This window comes from Bos taurus, chromosome 11 (genome assembly GCF_002263795.3).
Source record: "Bos taurus isolate L1 Dominette 01449 registration number 42190680 breed Hereford chromosome 11, ARS-UCD2.0, whole genome shotgun sequence".
In the NCBI taxonomy this organism is placed as follows: Eukaryota; Metazoa; Chordata; class Mammalia; order Artiodactyla; family Bovidae; genus Bos; species Bos taurus.
In genome coordinates this window covers 72,802,877-72,821,748 of record NC_037338.1, presented here as the reverse complement: position 1 = coordinate 72,821,748, position 18,872 = coordinate 72,802,877, and the positions used below count along the sequence as shown (strand labels likewise).

The 18,872-nt window shown below is 53.8% G+C and overlaps 1 protein-coding gene across 1 annotated transcript; it reads left to right on the top strand.

Annotated features, from left to right (window-relative positions):
* The first annotated feature begins 993 nt into the window (after positions 1-993).
* SLC35F6 (solute carrier family 35 member F6) lies at positions 994-17,058 on the top strand. The gene is made up of 6 exons (NM_001083704.1): positions 994-1,145; positions 10,049-10,121; positions 11,200-11,371; positions 11,852-12,064; positions 12,749-12,859; positions 14,390-17,058. The coding sequence occupies exons 1-6, from the start codon at positions 1,069-1,071 to the stop codon at positions 14,857-14,859; spliced, it is 1,116 nt and encodes a 371-aa protein (NP_001077173.1). The 5' UTR covers positions 994-1,068; the 3' UTR covers positions 14,860-17,058.
* The last annotated feature ends 1,814 nt before the right edge of the window (positions 17,059-18,872 follow it).

Here is an 18,872-nt window from a genome sequence, read left to right as displayed (position 1 = left end):
TATCAGGTCTTCCTGGTCCAGCCCCTTGAGAGTTTTTCCTGATTCAACACTGGTCATCTTCACAAGGTCAAGGCAGTCCTAGGGCAGGCAGGAGGAGTGGGCAGGCAGGCCCCATCTCCGCAGCTCTAGCAACAAGATCTGCAGTGATGAAGCAATGTGCTCACTGGGTCTGAAGCAGGTCTTCCCAGGCCTTGAGCTCCAGCCTGTGGTATGACATGAGCATGGGCTGCAGACAGAGGCCCAGAGGTGAGGACAGAGGGTGGCTGGGAGCTGAGAACCAGGAGTAGGACTTCAAAAGCTGAGACGCCTTTGCACATAAACCCCTGAGCAGGATCCCAGGAATCCAGGGAGGAGCAGTGGATTGAGACTGGTGGAGGAGCTTAGAAGGCACAGATTTGGGGGACACTGAACAATCTGCGTGCAAACCCCCCTCCATCACTCAGTAGTGTGATCAAAAGCAAACCACTTGGCTTCTCTCAATTTAGCTTCCTTTGCTATAAAATAGTCTCCCAGGGAGCAGGAACTACTCTTACACCACTTTTCTGGAAGATGTGAGCCACACCACGAGTTGGGATCTCTAGGCACTAGTCTCAGGCCACCTGGGAGTTCTCTGAGTACCCTGCAGAGACGAGATTCCCACGCGGGGCGTTTCTACTTTGTGGTTTGCCTCTGACATTGTTCAGCTCAATTTCTCTAAAGGGTTTACCAAGTGCTCTAACATCCACGGATGCAATGTCATTGCATCGTCCCATCAGCCTCTTTTGCAGAAGGGCCTCTTTTGCACCTGGGGCCGTGACTTGCCAGTCACTCTGTGGGGACCAGCGCTCGCAAATCCCGTCCGGCAGAGCACCCACACCAAGACCGCGGGCGTAGACGCCCAGGCCCGGAGCCCTCCCTGGGGCGGAGCGAGCCGGCGCGGGGCGGGGCCTTTTCGGGTCACGTGACTCCCGGCCCGGAAGCGCTCGCGCCCGAGACCCCCGGGTGACCGGGTAGCGAGCTACCATCTCGAGCGAGCGCGGAGATTGCGGGGGGGGACCCTCTAGTATCGCGCTCCCCGCATCCGCCGCCATGGCCTGGACCAAGTACCAGCTGTTCCTGGCCGGGCTCATGCTCGTCACCGGCTCCATCAACACGCTCTCGGCAAAGTGAGTCCGGGCCTGACCGGGAGGGGTTGGGGCTCGGTAGGGTCTGCAGCCGCCCGCAGGGGCGCTGACGACCCCCGCCGTCCTCCTGCGCCCTCCCCCTTCACGGCTGTCATTTCCTGGCCTCACCAGCCAGCTCAGTTTCTCTGATCGGTTCACGCGGTTCATAGACCACCCAAGAGGTGCAAGGCACCGGGGAATGCGAGGAGGAGCAAGCAGTGTCCTGGGTGGAGATCCGAGCCCCTGCTTTAATCCCAGCCAGTCACTTTCCAATTCAACATCTTTAATGGGAGGGCGTTCCTCTCTGCTGCCCATTCCAAGGTGGCATCAGGGGCGCGGCCCTCCAGGAGCTGTGGGCCGGGGAGGGCTACGATAGATGCCACGTTAGCCGAGTGACCCGTGAGCATGGAGGGCTGCGATGACAGAGTAGGGGGTGCTCCATAGGCCCCTGCTGGAGAACTGGTTTCAGCTGGGCCTTGAAGCTTGGGTGGAATTTCTGCTGTGGTGGGAACCTCGAAGCAGGAACAGCAAGATCTAAGAGGATTGTAACTCGCTTCAAGTGGCCAGGCTAGATTTTATCCCACAATCAAAGAGGGGCTTTTGAGAAAGTGATTCAGTGAACCTGGTGGTCAGGGTGAAAAGTAATTTGCAGGAGGGAAAACCACTCCAGGGCTGCTGCAGAGCAGATGAGGGGACCTTGGAGGTAGAGGTGAGGTGGAAAGGGAAGGGCCAGGTGGGAGAGACCAGGTGCACAGTGAAACCACAAGGCCTGACCCACAGGGTCAAATAGTCACTCCTGGGCTTCTGCCTGGGAGAACAGGAGTGTTGTTAACCCAGACAGGGCAGGCAGAGGGGGTTCTGCTCTGATGTCAGAGGGCGTGGTGCTCATGGGCCCATAAGGACAGTTCTCAGAAGGTTGGGGGTTGATGACCTGGGGCTGTCATGAGACTGAGGGACCGAGCACAGTCTCCTTTTTGTAACAAGCAGGAGGCCCCGAGAGACAGCCCCTTCTCTTGATGGCCCTTTGGCTCTTTCTCTGTCCCTAGCTCGGCACCGGGTCTTCCTGCCCCCTGCCCACCAAGAACCCCAATACCCAGAGCCCAGCCTTTGTCTGAGCCAGTTCCAAGGTGCATGTGGAGGACAGTAGACAGTGACCCTCTCCCAGTCAGACCTCACTTCCACCTGGGTCTTGCCAGGCTCGAAGCAAAGGGGAGTCACCCCAGTCACCTGAGGGCTGTGCCCCAGGCCCGTGGGGTTGGTGGGGATGGTTGTATCTTATTCATTTTCTAGAGTGTATTTCCCCAGCGCACCCCATCAGTGATGTGAGAAATGCCCCAGAAGAGAGGTCTGGGAGAGAGGTCTTCTGTTCAATTCTTCAGACACGTATAAGGTACTTACAGTATGGAAGCCACTGCCTAGACGCAGGGAAGAAGACAGAAGTGACCAAGAGAAGGTCCTGGCCTTTGAGATGCTTAGAATCTGCAGTGGATGAGACAGATGTGTACATGCTTGACAAGCACAGTGTCCTCCCTTCTCCACAGGAAAGTGGACCTCTGGGTGGGGCCCACCTGTCTCTCCCATTGGGCTCTGGCCAGCCATGTCTGTGTCTTGTGCTGGGCTCCTGGGCCCTGAGGCCTCCTGAAGGGTGCTCCTCTTGCTGAGCGCTTAGCTGTAAAGGAAACTCCACCGGAGGTCTTCCATCTCTGTTAGGATCTGCAGGCCACAGAACAAGTCACTGTCCATCAGTCCCACAAGTCCAGGCCTCAGTCTGGTGCTTACAGGGTGGCTGTGATCTGCCATGGCCACTGTCCCGAAGGAGAGCTGAGTTACTACTGAGGTTACCTGTGTTGACTCAGCTCCTTCCTTAAAGAGGTCCAAACCAGTCTGGTGAGAAACCAGAGGATCCTCAGCCCCAGGAGGGTTTGCCCCTGGAGGCTACCTGAGAGGCCAGAAAGAGGCTTTCAGGTGGGGACCCAGCCTTTGCCTGTGACCTGATGGGCTTTTCAGGAGCCTCCCTACCTGTGACAGGCCCTAGTATTGGACCCTCAGCAGTGTTCTGAGGCCAGACTGTGAGAAGAATGCTCTCAGAGAAAGAACATGGGAAAGCATCGGTGTACATCCTGATGGGGATTATCGATTTGAAATCACACTCTGACCTCCAGTTTCCAGCAGGGACAGACAGACGGGAATGTGACCACAGCAAGTAAGTGCTAACCAGCTAATACCCAGAGAGAGAATAGCATGTACCAGGTCCTGCCCCAGCTGCCTTTCGTGAGTTAATGAATTCTCATAATCACCCTATGAGGTAGATACATTTCTTGTCCCTGGATAAGGAAAGTGAGAATCTGGAAAGAGTAACTTGCTTGCTCAAGTTCAACTGAGCTATGAAGTGGCAGAGTTTGTATTTGAGCCTAAGTAGTCTGGTTCTAGAATCCATGCTCTTAACCTCCAGTATGAATGAAGCTGGGGACTTCTCTAATCATTCTCAGGGGCATTTAGAGTTGTTAGAAACATAGAAATTATCCATTCTAATCCCCACAATTTACAGTCAAGGTCCCAAGGAAAGTTTATGTGTGTATATGATTCAGCTGGTTGGTGTCTAGAACCTAGGTCTCAGCATTTTGGTCCAGTCCCTCAAACTTCCTCTTCCTTGGGGCTTCCTCTTACACCTCCCTGGACAAAAACAGACAAGCATGTGCCTATGGACGCTGTAACCCTATCAGTGGCATCTCCCCTCCCTGCCATCAGAGTGCCTTTGCTCTGGGCCCGGGTGGCAAGCAACTGAAGCCTCTGTCCCAACGCTTACTCAGGGTTCAGGTTTAGAGTCTCTAGTAGCCTTTTGCAGTGTCTGGGCTGTCGAGTGAGCATGTTTCCCTCCCCGGCTTCTTGGGAACTGAAGACAGCGGATGAGGAAGTGGGCGTGAGCACGTGCTGCTGCTGTGCTGCGACCATAGGTCAGCTGTCTGCTGGAGGAGGTCACTGCCCACTCAGGAGGATTGGGTGCCCTGCAAGGAGCCAGCCTGCCTGGGCTGGGCTGGACTGGGCTGGGCTGGAGGTCACCTGAGTGCAGAAGGGAAAGTCATGGATCAGGCAGGCCCTTGGGTGTGGGCAGAGGTCCCCTCCCTTCTCCTTTCTGTGGCTGCTTCTCCCCCACTACCAGGCCTTCTGCTGGTGCGCCTCCTAGAGAACAGACATTTCGGCCTCCTCTGGCACTGCGTGGGGCTGTCTGCCTGAACCAGTGTGCCTTCTGGAACTGCATCCTCCTGAATCCAGCTGGGGTTCTGTACGTAAAGAGCCAGGGTCAAGTAGATGCTCACTCAGGAAGGCTCAGCTCCCCTCCTAAACTTCTGCAGGCTGTGAAGCCCACCCCCCCATGAAGGGCCACGGGGCCATGTTCTCCAGCCACCAGACCCGCTGGGTCCTGGGACCCTGCAGGAAGGGGGCAGGGGGCCTGCGATCATGGGCCTCGATTGGGGAAGGGCTGTCAATCTCCTTTCTGTTTGTGCTCTGACTTTCTCACCTTGGCAACTGCCCCTCCCCCGCACCCTGTGAGCAGCACAGGATAATTGCTTCTAAGGGGTTAATGCTGGCTGGAGAAAGCCTGAAATCTGGAGAAAGCCTGCAATGGGGAGGGCAGTGTAGGAGAGGAGAGAGCATGTGGTTTGGCAGCTGTGGGATTAGATGAGTCACTGGGCCTCTCCAAGCTTCAGTTTCATCTATAAAATGGGCACAAAATCCCTGCCCCACCTCTTAAACATGCTGTAAGAGCTCCTGAGGAGAGTCTTCTTATCCTTAAGAGACGGAAGGGCTGTCATCATTTCTTACCACGTGAGCCACCTGCTGTGACACCCCAGAGGGTGGAGAAGCCCTGGGGCCCTTCTTAAGGTCCGGAACAGGAGAAAGAGGCTGACTCACCAGGATGTGAGCAGAAATGGCCCAGATTCTTCGGGAAGGTGACAACAACTGATGGATCCGAGACAGCCACACCAGCCACTTCCTCAGCCTCTGACCGCAACCCCCAGCCCCACGCAGACACACACACACACCCCTCTGGGAATGCTGAGCTTGGGAGTTTTGACTGGGCCAGGCCACGCCAGCATGACTCATCCCCCAGGAAGGCGAGCCCACCCCGCAGCCCTCTGAGGCCCAGGGAACTCAAGGAAACCCGCTTCTGCCAGTGGGAGGCACTTCCTCATGTGGCCTCAGCCTAAGCCTCCTGGGTCCCCACAGGCCTCCTGCCCTAGGGACCATGGCTATCCCCAGAAAAGAGTGTCCAGAGAGTGGAGGGCCCACCTCAGCCAGGAAAGTGGGAAGGATCAGGAGGAAGAAGGTGCTCGGTGTTGAGGAAGGAGCACAGAGCAGGGGGTGAAGGCTCACAGGCACTAGAACTTCCCTGTGTGCCCAAGCCCTCTCTGGCCCCTGGGTTTCTTGTCTGTGAAACTAGGAGCTTCCCGAGATGATGGCCGAGTTTGTCCTCCTCTTTTCGGCACTCTGGCCCTCCATCTGTTCTGCAGGATGGGTCGCAGAGGAGGGACACTCCCTGGAAGCCTTCAGGTGGAGCTGAGCTGGGGCCACACCCACCCAGCCCAGAGGAAAATTTTGCAATAAGGAGTTCATGATCTGAGCCACCGTCAGCTCCCTGTCTTGTTTTTGCTGACGGTATAGAGCTTCTCCATCTTTGGCTACAACGAATATAATCAATCTGATTTCAGTATTAATCATATAGTGATATCTACGTGTAGAGTTGTCTCTTGTGTTGTTGGAAGAGGGTGTTTGCTATGACCAGTGCATTTTCTTGGCAAAACTCTTAGCCTTTTGTCCTGCTTCGTTTTGTATTCCAAGGCCAAACTTGCCTGTTACTCCAGATATCTCCTGACTTCCTCCTTTTGTATTCCAGTCCCCTGTGCTGAAAAAGACATCTTTTTTTTTTTTTGGTGTTAGTTCTAAAAGGTCTTGTAGGTCTTCATAGAACTGTTAAGCTTCATCTTCTTTGGCATTACAACAGCAGAGGAGAAAGGGAGAAGAGACAGAAAAGAACTTTTATTGACTCCCTGCCATCTGCCAGGTCTTTTATGTCTTATTTATTACTTTTGTGAGTTCATCAGTGTTGGCATCATTATCCCCATTTTATAGGTGAGAAATCTATAACTCATCCAACCTGTGACATTCAAAAGTCTCAAGTCTGACCTTTCCATATATCCTGCTACCTTTTCTGAAAATAAGTTCAAGCAGGTGGGTTTGGGCCTAGATCCACCCGTTAACTGTATGAGGCTGAAACAGCTCTCTCTCGCCCAAGTCCCCGTCTCCAAAACAAGGGTCCTTGTTATGAGACTTAAACCACAAAGCCCACGTGAAGTGGTCAGCCAGTTCAAGGAGAAATACAGATCTGGTACAAAGTTAGTACACAATGAACTGTGCATTTATAAATACACGTTAGGGAAGCGTTTTTCAAGGAGACAAGTGCTATCCCATTGGGGAGTCACTGATGTCACCCCCAGATGAGCCAGGGCTGGCTTTTGGCCGTTGTTCTGTGCTACCTGAGGGCTTCTGTAACTGCACAGTGAGCCAAACCTTTCCCAGGGCCAAGTTGGGAAGCCTGACTCCTTCCCAAAGTGACTGCAGGCCTAAACTCCTCCCTGGCCCCAAGAGGCTGGGTGGGGCAGCCTGTCCTGACACCTAATCCCTGGGGCTGTAAGCCTGCCCCAGTCCCTCAGATACAAAAAGATTCCATTTCCCCTGCTGGGAACCTGCCCAATCCAGTCTGTTCAGGCAGACCCAACCCTTGGAGAAAGGAGACAGCACCAGGGGAGGGGAGGAGGCTTTGCACCAGCCCTCCAGCGCTCCTTGAGGTGCCCATCCCTAGGGAAGGGCAGGCCTGGCTGGTCCCACCAGCAGGGGGCAACTCAAACCAGGTGGCAAATTAGCACTGTGCATTTGGACTGTAGTCACCACCTACCCATTTGTCTAGTGGGGTCTAGAAGTCCATTCATGAAACCCAAACAGTTTAAATTTGTGTATAATTAGGTTCTAGGAGCAAAGAAAGCTGTGGAAGTTACTGGATGCTGAGTTCATATCCTCTCTAGTGACAGTGAGTGTGGGACCAGAGAGTCACACAGATGTGAGTTGTGACTGTCAAGTGCACAGGCAGTAGCCCAGCAGGAGTTCCAGGAGGTGGCCCCACCGCCAGATCGGAGTCTTCTTGAGCCTACCCGTCTGTGTTCTGGGTGCGGCCCCAGGAGAAGGGGCTTTCATACCAGCCCTTGTCCTAGGCTTCTGGTTGACCATGAACTTGGCAAGACCTCCCCTGTTCCTCCTGGAGGAGCCCTGGGAATTCTCTCTCTGACCTGCTCACTCGCTCCAGGGCCATTGTCTCTGTGCCCTTGGTAAAGCTTGACCTCTTCATTCGCCCTGCTTCTCTCTGTTTCACTCAGCTGCCTCATCCAGGCCCTCCGCCAGGGCTCTGTCTGTGACAGTGAGTCTGGCTGGAGAGTGGGCTACCTGGGTAGGCCATACATGTGGCGGCTGGCCCACGTTCCGGGTCCTGTCCTGCACGGGGAAGGATCCCCAAGCCAGAATCTACTGCAGATTAGGCAGAAATGAGACCCGTTGGAGAACAGGCAGTTTCTGTCCTTAGTGGGGGCTTTCTTTGCCCCTTTGGTACTGGGTCTGGTTACATCCTGATCCCCCGACCCAGATTTCCTCTACGTTCCCAACCAGGCACATTAGCACTTCTCTTTAAGGGCCCATCAGCTCCCCTTTGACCTCCACTGTTCCCAAGTAAGCACTGTTCCTAACATCCCTCCTCACATCTTTGGGAGTGGATGGGGTCACTCACCTTGAGATAAGTCTGCCATAGCCCTGTTTTGTTCACTCGCCCTAGGATGTGTTCAGGTTTCTTTGTAGATGTGGTCTCTGCCTCCCGCTTCGTGCTACCATCACCGCTCAGCCCGCCCTGCCTGCTGCCTGCATCTGGGCATCATGCCCTTGCCCCAAGCTGTGGGAAGGAGCTCCCAGAGAAGCCCTGCCTTGTGTGTGTTCCTCGCTGAGCCGTGTCTGACTCTTTACAACCCCATGGACTATAGCCCGCCAGGCTCCTCTGTCCATGGAGATTCTCCAGGCAAGAATACTGGAGTGGGTTGCCATTTCCTTCTCTAGGGCATCTTCACAACCCAGGGACCAAACCCAGGTCTCCCTGGTTCAGGATCTTTGTCAAACTCAGATCTGCAAGCGGAGTGGCCCCTGCTCAGGGCACAGGAGGCAGAAGGCTTCCCTGCCCTCTGGGAGCTGAGGCTTGTACAGAGAGGAGCTGGAAGATAGGTGGGGATCACAGTGTAGCTGCTCTTGACAGATATTGTTAGGAAAGACATTTCAGAAGTCCCAGGTGGCGCTAGTGGTAAAGAACCTACCTGCCAGCACAGGAGATGGAAGAGACGTGGGTTCGATCCCTAGGTCAGGAAGATCCCCTCATGTAGGAAATGGCAATCCACTCCAGTATTCTTGCCTGGAGAATCCTGTGGACAGAGGAGCCTGGTGACCCTATGGCTGATAGAGTTGCAGAGTCGGACACGATGGAAGTGACTTAACACACACACACACCTAAGCCTTATACTTTAAAGATAGCCACTGCCTATGCGTGGGGTGCTATGGTCCAGAGTGGGGGAAGCATAGGCAGGTCAATGACCCATAGAAAGTAGCCCTAGGCCTGTGTTGACCTGAGTCAGCAGTGTGATATGGCAGATACAGTCCAAGCCAGGTCAACTAACCAGGATGTCCAACACGTGAGAGGGGCCTCCCTGTTGCCCAACTCCATCCAGGCCAGATCACATGCCTTGGGTCTGGGCTCGGCCCCACCGGAGCACTTCCAGAAGTCAGCAGCCAGGGAAGGAAAGGTTAGCAAGGGCAGGGGCTGCTTAACCAAAAGATTCAGAAGGTGGAAACATCTCCAAATATATGAAGGGCTTTCAGATGAAGGAGAGATTCAATCCCAGGGACATAACACAGCCCAGTGACAATGAAATTCAGGGGCAAGAGCTTTAGTGACAGACGTTGGTCAGTGCAGAATGGTTGGTAGCAGCTGCCCAGAGCACTGTGCCGTGACAGGTTCTGGACTCAGTGGGGCCACATGCCAGAGTCAGCCCATGTGCTGGGTGCTGGCTGGCGGGCCACTCCACAGCGCCATGTCCTTGCCACCTGCTTCTAAGCCACTGCTAGAAAACCCTGCCAGACCCTTCAGGTTATGTGAAGGTGACCAGGCGGTCCGTGTCAGGTGGGCGTTTCCCAGGGCCCATGTGACCCGCAGACCAGGGACTCGATATTTTTTGAGCATGGGTCCTTTGATAGTCTGGTGAAGCCTAGAGTAGTGTTTTGAAGTGTGCAAATAAAACACCAAGGATTACAGAAAAACCTAATTGCATTGAAATAAGATTATCCAGACATTAAAAAAGCCAGTTTGTAATATAGTAACAGGTATGTGCATGCACTTCTTAACACATGAAATTATAAGCAGTGGGTCTGATTACTGTAATTTTTGACTAGTGAAGAGTGTAAGTGATACTTCACAGTATCTACAGTGACTCGAATGTGAAAATGAGAATAGCTGTGATTTCCATGTGTGACAGAGTTGTAGGTCCTACAATAGTGTATTTATAATTTGAAGAAATGCTAAATTTCTGCTAGCGGTTCATGAGATTTCAGCTAAAGGTGCCCAGGCCCCCACTTTCTGTCCCAGCTCCCAGGTGAAGACCGCTTACTGTGAAGACTAGCCCCTTCAAGGGGGAACCCCACTCTGGGCCGAATCCCCTAAGTCTGGCCTCTTGGCATCAGGAGGCGTGAGCTCTCTGCAGGCCTGGGACCAAGTGGGAGAACCCGTGCACTGCAGGGTTTGACTTTCTCTCTGTCTGCTGCAGGTGGGCGGACAACTTCGTGGCCCCGGGCTGTGGAGGGAGCCAGGAACACAGCTTTCAGCATCCCTTCCTCCAGGTATCTGTGCCTCTTCTCTCCCAGCTCTGTCTCCCAGGGCTCAGGGCAGGTCCCCCCGTGAGGCCTTGCTGTTTCCTGTCCTAGGGGTGGAGTCCCCCCTTGCTCCCTACTTCTCTGCCTCCCTCCCCAGAACACAGGCCAGGGTGTGGGGTGCCCCTGGAAGGGGCCAAAGGCCCTGTTCCCTGTAGGAGACCTGCACAAGTCCTGGTGCGTGGTCCTGTCCTGGACACCTTGAGGCCAGCCCTCACCATGACAAAGTCAGGACCTGTTTGGAAAAATCAACCCCTAGTGAAACCTGCTCTCCAACCATGGGGAGCCCAGACCCACTAGGACGGGGCAGGCACCATCAATGGAAGGTACCTTATTGCTGGACTGGGAAGTGGATGAGACAAATTTAAGCCTCAGTTCTGCCAGCAACTTGGTCTGTGACCTTAAATAAGTTCTTGAGCCTCTCAGGGTCTCAGTTTCTCCATCTAGAACTTGACCAGGAAGTGGCCTAGACTGGTGGGTTTTCCAGCCAGGCTCTATAGCCTTAGGGTTTCCATCGAGGTGTCTGAGGCGCTAAGGAGTAGACGTAGGCAGCTCCCACACAGGAGCTCTGCGTTTGTCTGTTTTACATGTTGGGTTTATAGGTTATCTCTTACTTGAAGAAAGATGATTTTTTTTTCATTTTTGTTATGGGACTTCCCTGGTGGTCCAGTTGTTAGGACTCTGTGTTTTCACTGCCAAAGGCTTGGGTTTGATCTCTGGTCAGGGAACTAAGATCCCAAAACCATGTAAACTGTTAGTTGCTTAGTCATGTCTGACTCTTTGCCACCCCATGGACTGTAGCCTGCCAGGCTCCTCTGTCCATGGGATTCTCTAGGCAAGAATCCTGGAGTGGGTAGCCATTCCATTCTCCAAGGGATCTTCCCAACCCAGGGATCAAACCTGGGTCTCCTGCATTGCAGGCAGATTCTTTACCATCTGAGCCACCAGGGAAACCCAAAACCGTGTGGCATGGACAAAAGAAAAAAAAAAAATTAGTTGCTGGTGAACCTCCTTCCAGCTCTGAACTGGCCTGGTTCCATCCCTGCAGGCAGTGGGCATGTTCCTGGGAGAGTTCTCCTGCCTGGCTGCCTTCTACCTACTCCGGTGCAGAGCTGCGCGGCACCCAGACACCAGCGCAGATCCCCAACAGCCCTTCAACCCTCTCCTTTTCCTGCCCCCAGCCCTCTGCGACATGACAGGGACCAGCATCATGTATGTGGGTGAGTCACCAGGCCAGGCTGCCAAGGGCTCAAACTGTGGCCCCAGGGGGCTGCTGGTGAAAGAGCTTCCCCCACCCCCAGCTCATCTTCAGTTCAGTTCAGTAGCTCAGTCGTGTCTGACTCTTTGCATGGACTGCAGCATGTCAGACCTCCCTGTCCATCAACAACTCCTGGAGTTTTCTCAAAATCATGTCCATTGAGTCAGTGATGCCATCCAACCATCTCATCCTCTGTCTCATCCTCGTCAACTCATCTTCAGCACCCCCTTTACACACACACACACCCCTTTACACACGCACACAGAGCTCATCTTCAGTTCCCCCTTTACACACACACACACACAATCCTTTACACACACACATACCACCAGCATTCACTGAGTACTTAGCACGTGTCAGCTGCCTTCAGCTTTGAAGACACCTCAGTGAACAGAGCAGCCTCGCCCTCAGGAGCTCACATCACACATCTGTCCTCTTCCAGCGCTGAACATGACCAGTGCCTCCAGCTTCCAGATGCTGCGGGGAGCCGTGATCATCTTCACAGGCCTGTTTTCAGTGGCCTTCCTGGGACGGAGGCTGGCACTGAGCCAGTGGCTGGGCATCCTTGCGACCATTGCCGGGCTGGTGGTGGTGGGCCTGGCCGACCTCCTGAGCAAGCACGACAGCCAGCACAAGCTCAGTGAAGTGATCACAGGTGTGGCCGGGGACAGGCGTCCAGGGGTTGCCCCGCACAGAGTCAGGGGAGAAAGCATCTGATAGGCTCTGCTGCCTGCCAAGCCTCGGGGGAGGGTGTGTGGGGTACCAGCTGTTGGCCTGCACCTGCTCTCGAGGTGATGGGAGCAAGCAGGGCCAAGCAGCATGAGAGAGGGGTGGGTAAGAAGTGGGAAGGTCGGAGAGGGAGAGGGCTCAGGCTACGTTTACTTACAGCCACACAACCTACGGGATCTAGGAGAGGAAACGCATGAACGTTTACTGAGCACTTACCCAGTGATCAGCCGGCACTCTGCACTGTGCTCGTCATCACCGTCAGTCTTACGGCCCCGGAAAGGAAGGCCAGCAGCAGTTTTACTGTGAAGTGCCACCCTGGTCCCTCAGAGGCAGAATTAAGCCAGAAATATCCATCTCAAACCCCATTGCTTCTCAAAAGACCCACTTACCCCAGTTGTGCAGCCCTCAGACCCGCGGGCCTTCTGGAGCCTCACCCGAGAGGGGAGGGGTAACAGTGCCTGCCCTGTTGGCCTGCCCCACCCCTCGGGGGCCAGGAGATCAGGCTCAGGGATGCCCTGCAGAGTCAGGGGCCGTGGGGGGCTGTTCCGTCCCTGAGGGAGCTGTCTCCCCGAGCCCTGGCCTCACACTGGGCCCCTCCTTTTTGCCACAGGGGACCTGTTGATCATCATGGCCCAGATCATCGTCTCCATCCAGATGGTGCTGGAGGAGAAGTTTGTGTACAAGCACAACGTGCACCCACTGCGGGCGGTCGGCACAGAGGGTGTGTATGAACACGGGCTGGCAGGGGGGCGCTGGGTGCAGTGAGCCCTGCAGGGTGGCACGTGGAGAAAAGGTGGTGAGGGCCCGGTGGGTGCTGGGGACCTCTGGGAGGGCTGAGCCTGCCGCCTCCCTTCCTTCCCTTCACCACGTACATGTTGACAAATACTCTGACACGTGCCGTGCACTCAGCCAGGAGCTAAAGGAGGACAGAGGCGAAGATGAATAAGATGCAAGCCGCACTTTAGGGAAGCCGACCACTTCCTAGAGCAGTGGGGCTGCTCGAAGAAAGGAGCAGGCAGTCCACCCTTACTCAAGTGATAGTTTACTTGCCAAGCATATCTAGTGTCATGGCCCAGGGAAGGTGGCATTTGAGCTGCAGGTTTCAGCAGGCAAGAGTGGGAAGGAGGGAACTGCAGATGCAGAGGAGATGTGGGGAGCTGGACATGAGTTTGGAAACCAGTGAGGAATAGTTTGGGCAGGGGTACACATTTGATGTTGGGGAAATAACCAGGAATTGAATATGTCAGGGCCACATTGTAGAGAACCTTGTACATCAGGCAAGCGGATTTAGATCTTAAATGACAGGCAGGGAAAAACTACCAAAGGTTTTTGAGCAGGAAAGTAAATCAAAATCAGTGCTTTAAAAATGTAATACTAACAGGGTGGATTAGAGCAATGCAATCAAGGTGTGACCCTTAGTCTCTACGGGGAGCTGGTTGTGCCTGGCGCACTGTGAGCCGAGGGCCTACGACAAAACGTGAACCACCTACATCGACTATGTCATCAAGCACACTGATCGCTTCCACTTATTTTTTTTCTAGCATGACTTTCAGAGTGAAATTGAAAGCGTCAGTCACTCAGTCGTGTCAGACTCTTTGTGACCCCACAGACTGTAGCCTGCCAGGCTCCTCTGTCCATGAGGATTCTCCAGGCAAGAATACTGGAGTGGGTAACCATTTCCTCCTCCAGGGGATCTTCCCCACCTGGGTGTTGAACCCAGGTCTCTGGCATTGCAAGTGGATTTTTTACCATCTGAGCCACCAGGGAAGCTACTTCTGAGTGAAGCAGTGCCTTGATTTACATTCCAGTCCAGCTCCTTGTCACAGACCAACGGCACTGAATTAGAGAGCTGTGTTTCTCCACACTTGGGAGAGCAATGTAGTGCTTGCAGCCAGCCAATCCTTCTGTCAGTGAATAGAACCGAATTTTAAGAAACATCAGACAGCATTGTATGTTGTAAGGATAGCTGTTTTGTGGCAGTGCGTACATGACTGTGCACTGGTCACAGTATAAAATGTATTTCCTGTTCTTGGTCCAGTCAGAAAACACAGGTTAAAAGTGGAGAAGGGGCAGCCAGAGCCCATTCAGTAGGCAGTTTTGAGTTTCTAACGAGCAGGACGCCTCCAGGACCTGAAAGGAAGGAGCTGGTTTGAGGGTGGCTTGGCAGGGGTGGCCAGAGGTCAGCGGAGCCCTGGCACGGTGGGACCAGGGCTCCAGCAGAGAACCTGACGTGTTCCCTCCGCTCCCGCAGGCCTCTTTGGCTTCGTGATCCTCTCCTTGCTGCTGGTACCCATGTACTACATCCCCGCCGGCTCCTTTAGCGGAAACCCTCGAGGTACCCTGGAGGACGCGCTGGACGCCTTCTGCCAGGTGGGCCGACAGCCACTCATTGCGCTGGCGCTGCTGGGCAATATCAGCAGCATCGCCTTCTTCAACTTCGCGGGCATCAGCGTCACCAAGGAGCTGAGTGCCACCACCCGCATGGTGCTGGACAGCCTGCGCACCGTTGTTATCTGGGCACTGAGCCTGGCGCTGGGCTGGGAGGCCTTCCACCCGCTGCAGATCCTCGGCTTCCTCATCCTCCTGGCGGGCACCGCCCTCTACAACGGGCTGCACCGCCCACTGCTGGCCCGCCTGTCCAGGGGCCGGCCGCCAGCAGAGGAAGGCGAGCACGAGAGGCTGCTAGGGGGCTCTCGGACTGCCATCAACAGTGCCAGCTGAGCCTCCTGCGGGGCCTCTGCCACCACCTGGACGCTCCTTGTTCACCCTGAGGCTGAGGCCACGTGGGCTGGTGAACCTCAAGTGCTCTGTCCCCCAGGCCTCACCCCGCCCCCTCCCCACTGACCCCCACCCAGGGCAGCCACTGCCACAACATCCAGGTCTTCCTTTGTCACCATCCTATGCAGAGAGGTGTTACCCAGCCCCCTCTGAGGCCTGAGTTCCGTGCCCAACCCCTGCCAGGCTTCCCCAGCCCCCCAGACCCCCTGGAATACTAGAGCTAAATCATGGGGTAGAACTGAAGCAGCCCTAGGGCTTCCTCTTAAGTCATAAGCTAAATGTGGTTCTCCCAGGAAGAGAGGTCAGTGAGCAAATTCTAACAGAACTAAGTACCCCGTTTTCTACGACTTGTAAGATATTCCCTAACTGGAGACTGAAGTTTCAGCTGGGGTCTTGCTGCAAACGCTGTGTGCTCCCCAGCCCTGTGCCAGGTTCTTCTGGGCCTTGGCTCCTGCTCTGTACAAGGTGTCCATGGTGTAGGACCAGCCTGGGGAAGGAGGAACAGCCCGTTTATTGGAAATGCCTCCTGCCCACGGTGCTCCTCCTCGCTCACACCCCCGGGCCTGCCCACCTGGGAGAGATTACAGGGGGTTTCCAGGCAGCCCTTGATAACAGTTTTTATGAACTCTGATTCAGCTTCCATTTTAAAGCTGAGGAAGCTGAGTACCAGAGTTTTAAGCTGTTTGGCCAAAAGGGCTCTCCTGCCCAGGGCTCTGGCCATGCAGCTACGTGATCGGGTGGCAGGCTGGGGTGTCGAGGGCATTTGGGCCTCAGCTCCACCCCCAGCACCCCCACTGCATGGAGAGCCCTCCAGGGTGATGGGTCTCCCAGGAGTCTACCATTCAGAGTGATGCTGCTATCACTGCTCTCTAGTTAGTTAGATAACTAACATGTTAGTGCATAACAGCCTGCACAGGCAGATGTGGATGAGAAAACTATGGCCCAGAGAAGGTCAGGTGATGTCCTCATGGAGGCAACATTCCAAGTGCGGATTGCCTGATTCCAAACCTGTGGCCCCACCTACGATACGAGTGTCTCTGGGATCTTTGGGCGGAAGTACATCCTGTGCTCTTGTCCTCCAGGTAACCCACCCCTGAAGAGAGGGTGCTGGTAGCAGGGACCCCAGGGAGCTGAGCAACCCTTCTTTCCAGTGGTCCTCACTCTGTGGTAGTTTCTGGAGCCTCACTTCACTCCCTGGGCAGCTCTATCATGAAAACAAAACACCAAATGCCTTCCTTAAAATAGATCATGGGGAAGGAATCTCTTACCAGCAAAGCCCTCAGGCTGTGGGGATCCAGCAGGTTCTTACCATCCTGTACCCCCAGCTCTGAGTTTCAGGGGGCCGCGAGCTCCTCTGGGCCATGGTGTGTATCACAGGAGGAAGGAGATGGAGAGTGAGGAGGTGGGGACTACAGCTGCTTGGGGGGCTTACAGTGTTGTTTCAGGGGTTTTATTTTTAAAAACAAAGGGAAATTGGCAATACGGACTTTTCTCTTCAGTGAGAAGGAAGAAACACAAGGGTTAGGACATTCCTGGAGGTGATGTCTAGAATGTCAGAGTGGAAAAACTCTAATGCACCAGAGAAATCATCCAGTCCCAACCCCCATTGTTCATGTGAAGAAGTTGAAGCCCAGAGAGGAAGACACTTCTCAGGAATGCACAGAGCCAGGGACTGGCAAAGCCAGATTTGCTGGTTCTCAGTCCTTTCCCATCCCGTTCTCCCATCGGAGCAGGGCTGGGAGTCCAGGACTGGCTAAAGTAAACAAATCATGGACCATGTGGATTTTAGCATCGAAGGGTTGTGGAGTGAGGGGCAGCAGAGCATGGGGAGGGGGAATCATAGTCAGGCCTGCCACCCACGCAGGCACCTGGCTTTAGGTCTTCACATCTCTAAAATGGGGAGGCCAGGCCTCACAGGATGGCTGTGGGCATTAACCTAAGGTAATAAATGGAAGGTACCTGTAAATGCTTGCAGTGCAGTGTCGTGTTAGGCTACTCTGCCCACCAGGGTGGCTGTCAGGTGCTTAGGTCCCAGAGAGCCCTGATGCAGAGCATCAGTTTTGCTTGGGGTTGGGGGGATCTTCTGTTACACTATTGTGGAGTAGAGTGTAAACCTCATGTCGATTATAAGATAAAACAGGATGCCTTGTGAAATTTTTATGTTGAACCTAAGTACCCCTCCGGACCGTGGAGGTGTATCCTCTCTGTCCTGGTGTCTGGGGGGCTTCAAAGGATGAGTGTGGGAGGCTGTGCTGTGTTGTTCTGGTAATGGGGGTGGAGAGGATAGGATCCCTACTCTCCCACTGAGCCTCGAGGGTTGTGGGGGACGTCTGCAGCTGTGGCCTACTGCTCTGAGCAAGGTAAGGGGGCCCTGGACCCCAAAATTAGAATTGACTGATAACAGACTTATCAGTTCAGATACAGTGTTATTCAGGCCATCTGCATTGTGAACTTACCAGTCCCTGCCCGATTCATAGTGGTCCTGGAAAACCCTGGGGCTGGAGCATCCTCCAGGGCTGCCATCCAGGCCCTGGAGGAGCCCTTGGGCTCACTGCCCACAAGAGAGACTTAGGACTGTGCCAGGCGGTTGCATTTGCCTTCACTCGTCCAAAGGTCTCTTAACAATTGAACCGCACTCAAGATGGTCAGAGTCCCCTGATGAGGATGGTAAGAGGATTGGACCAGATGGGCACGTGGTGTTGGGGGGAAGAAGCAGAAAGGGAGTCAGAGACCTGTGTCCTCAGCCCGCCCCTCCTTGACTGTGGCTTTAGACAAGTGATGTTACCTCTCCAGACTTTGGCTGCCTACAAGAGGGAGGTTCTTTGCTTCCTAAGTGTGTTCACCTCCCTGATGTGCTTGCAGATTGAGTTTGTTCTTTCATGTTTCCCTTGGTTAAGAGCCCACCCGGCCTTATGTTGACTACATCCTTTGAAAATCTGAGGTCATCAGGGGGTTTCTCCTATAGCCATAAAAGTTTATAGATCGCCCTTCTTCAGTAAGAACTCTGTCAAAAAAAAAATTTTTTTTTTCATGTTTTAAAGAATTTTTATTGGAGTATAGTTGATGTAAAGTGTTGTATTAGGGACTTCTCTGGTGGTCCCATGGTTAAGACTCCATGTTTCCACTGCAGCACTGCAGGAGGCATGGGTTCAATCCCTGGTCAGGACACTAAGATCCTGCATGGCACATGGTGCAACAAAAAATAAAAATAAAAAAGTGTTTTGTTTTTGCTGTATAGCAAAGTGAATCAGTTATACATATATCCACTCCTGTTTAGATAGACAGGTAAAAGGCCTCTGTAATGGCCTTTTCTTATAGGTCACTACAGAGTATTGAGTAGAGTTCACTGTGCCGTACAGTAGGTCCTTATTAGTTATCTGTTTTATATATGGTAGTGTGTATATGTCAGTCCCAGCCTCCCAATTTATCCCTCCCTTCCCTATCCCCCCTAGTAACCATAAGTTTGTTTTCTACATCTGTCTTGTCTCTCTCTCTCTCTCTCTCTCTATATATATATATACACACACACATATAGGATTTCTATCCCATAATTCAAACTTTGAGAACTGATGTGCTCTAAGAACTGGATCCGTCAGAGAAAACCAGAGAGTCAGATGTGTAAGGAAGGAGCTGGAGCCCAGCACAATGTTTCCTAGTGAAAAGCCATTGAGGGCGGGGGCGGTGGGGCCAGGGAGAGCGGCTCAGCGCTCAGAGCTGTCAGCTCCTTTGGAAACTGTGTCGCAGAATGAGCAGGTGTCTTCCAGGCTGGGAGGAGAGGAAGAGGAAAGTCATTCTAGGAGCAAGGAACAGCTGGTGAAAGCACAGAAGTGTGTTAAGTGTGTAACCAGATGATGAATTCAAGAGCTGCAGGTGAGTAGCTTGGTTTGCTGGCCATGAGTACAACACAGAGAGTGGCAAGAGACAAGGCCAGAGAGTGGCACAGGCCCCTGGGTAGT

Coding starts and splice junctions, on each gene's coding strand:
- SLC35F6 (NM_001083704.1), top strand. CDS start 1,069: ATGGCCTGGACCAAGTACCAGCTGTTCCTGGCCGGGCTCATGCTCGTC. Junction 10,122..11,199: donor TTCAGCATCCCTTCCTCCAG/GTATCTGTGCCT, acceptor CCATCCCTGCAG/GCAGTGGGCATGTTCCTGGG. Junction 12,860..14,389: donor GCGGGCGGTCGGCACAGAGG/GTGTGTATGAAC, acceptor CCGCTCCCGCAG/GCCTCTTTGGCTTCGTGATC.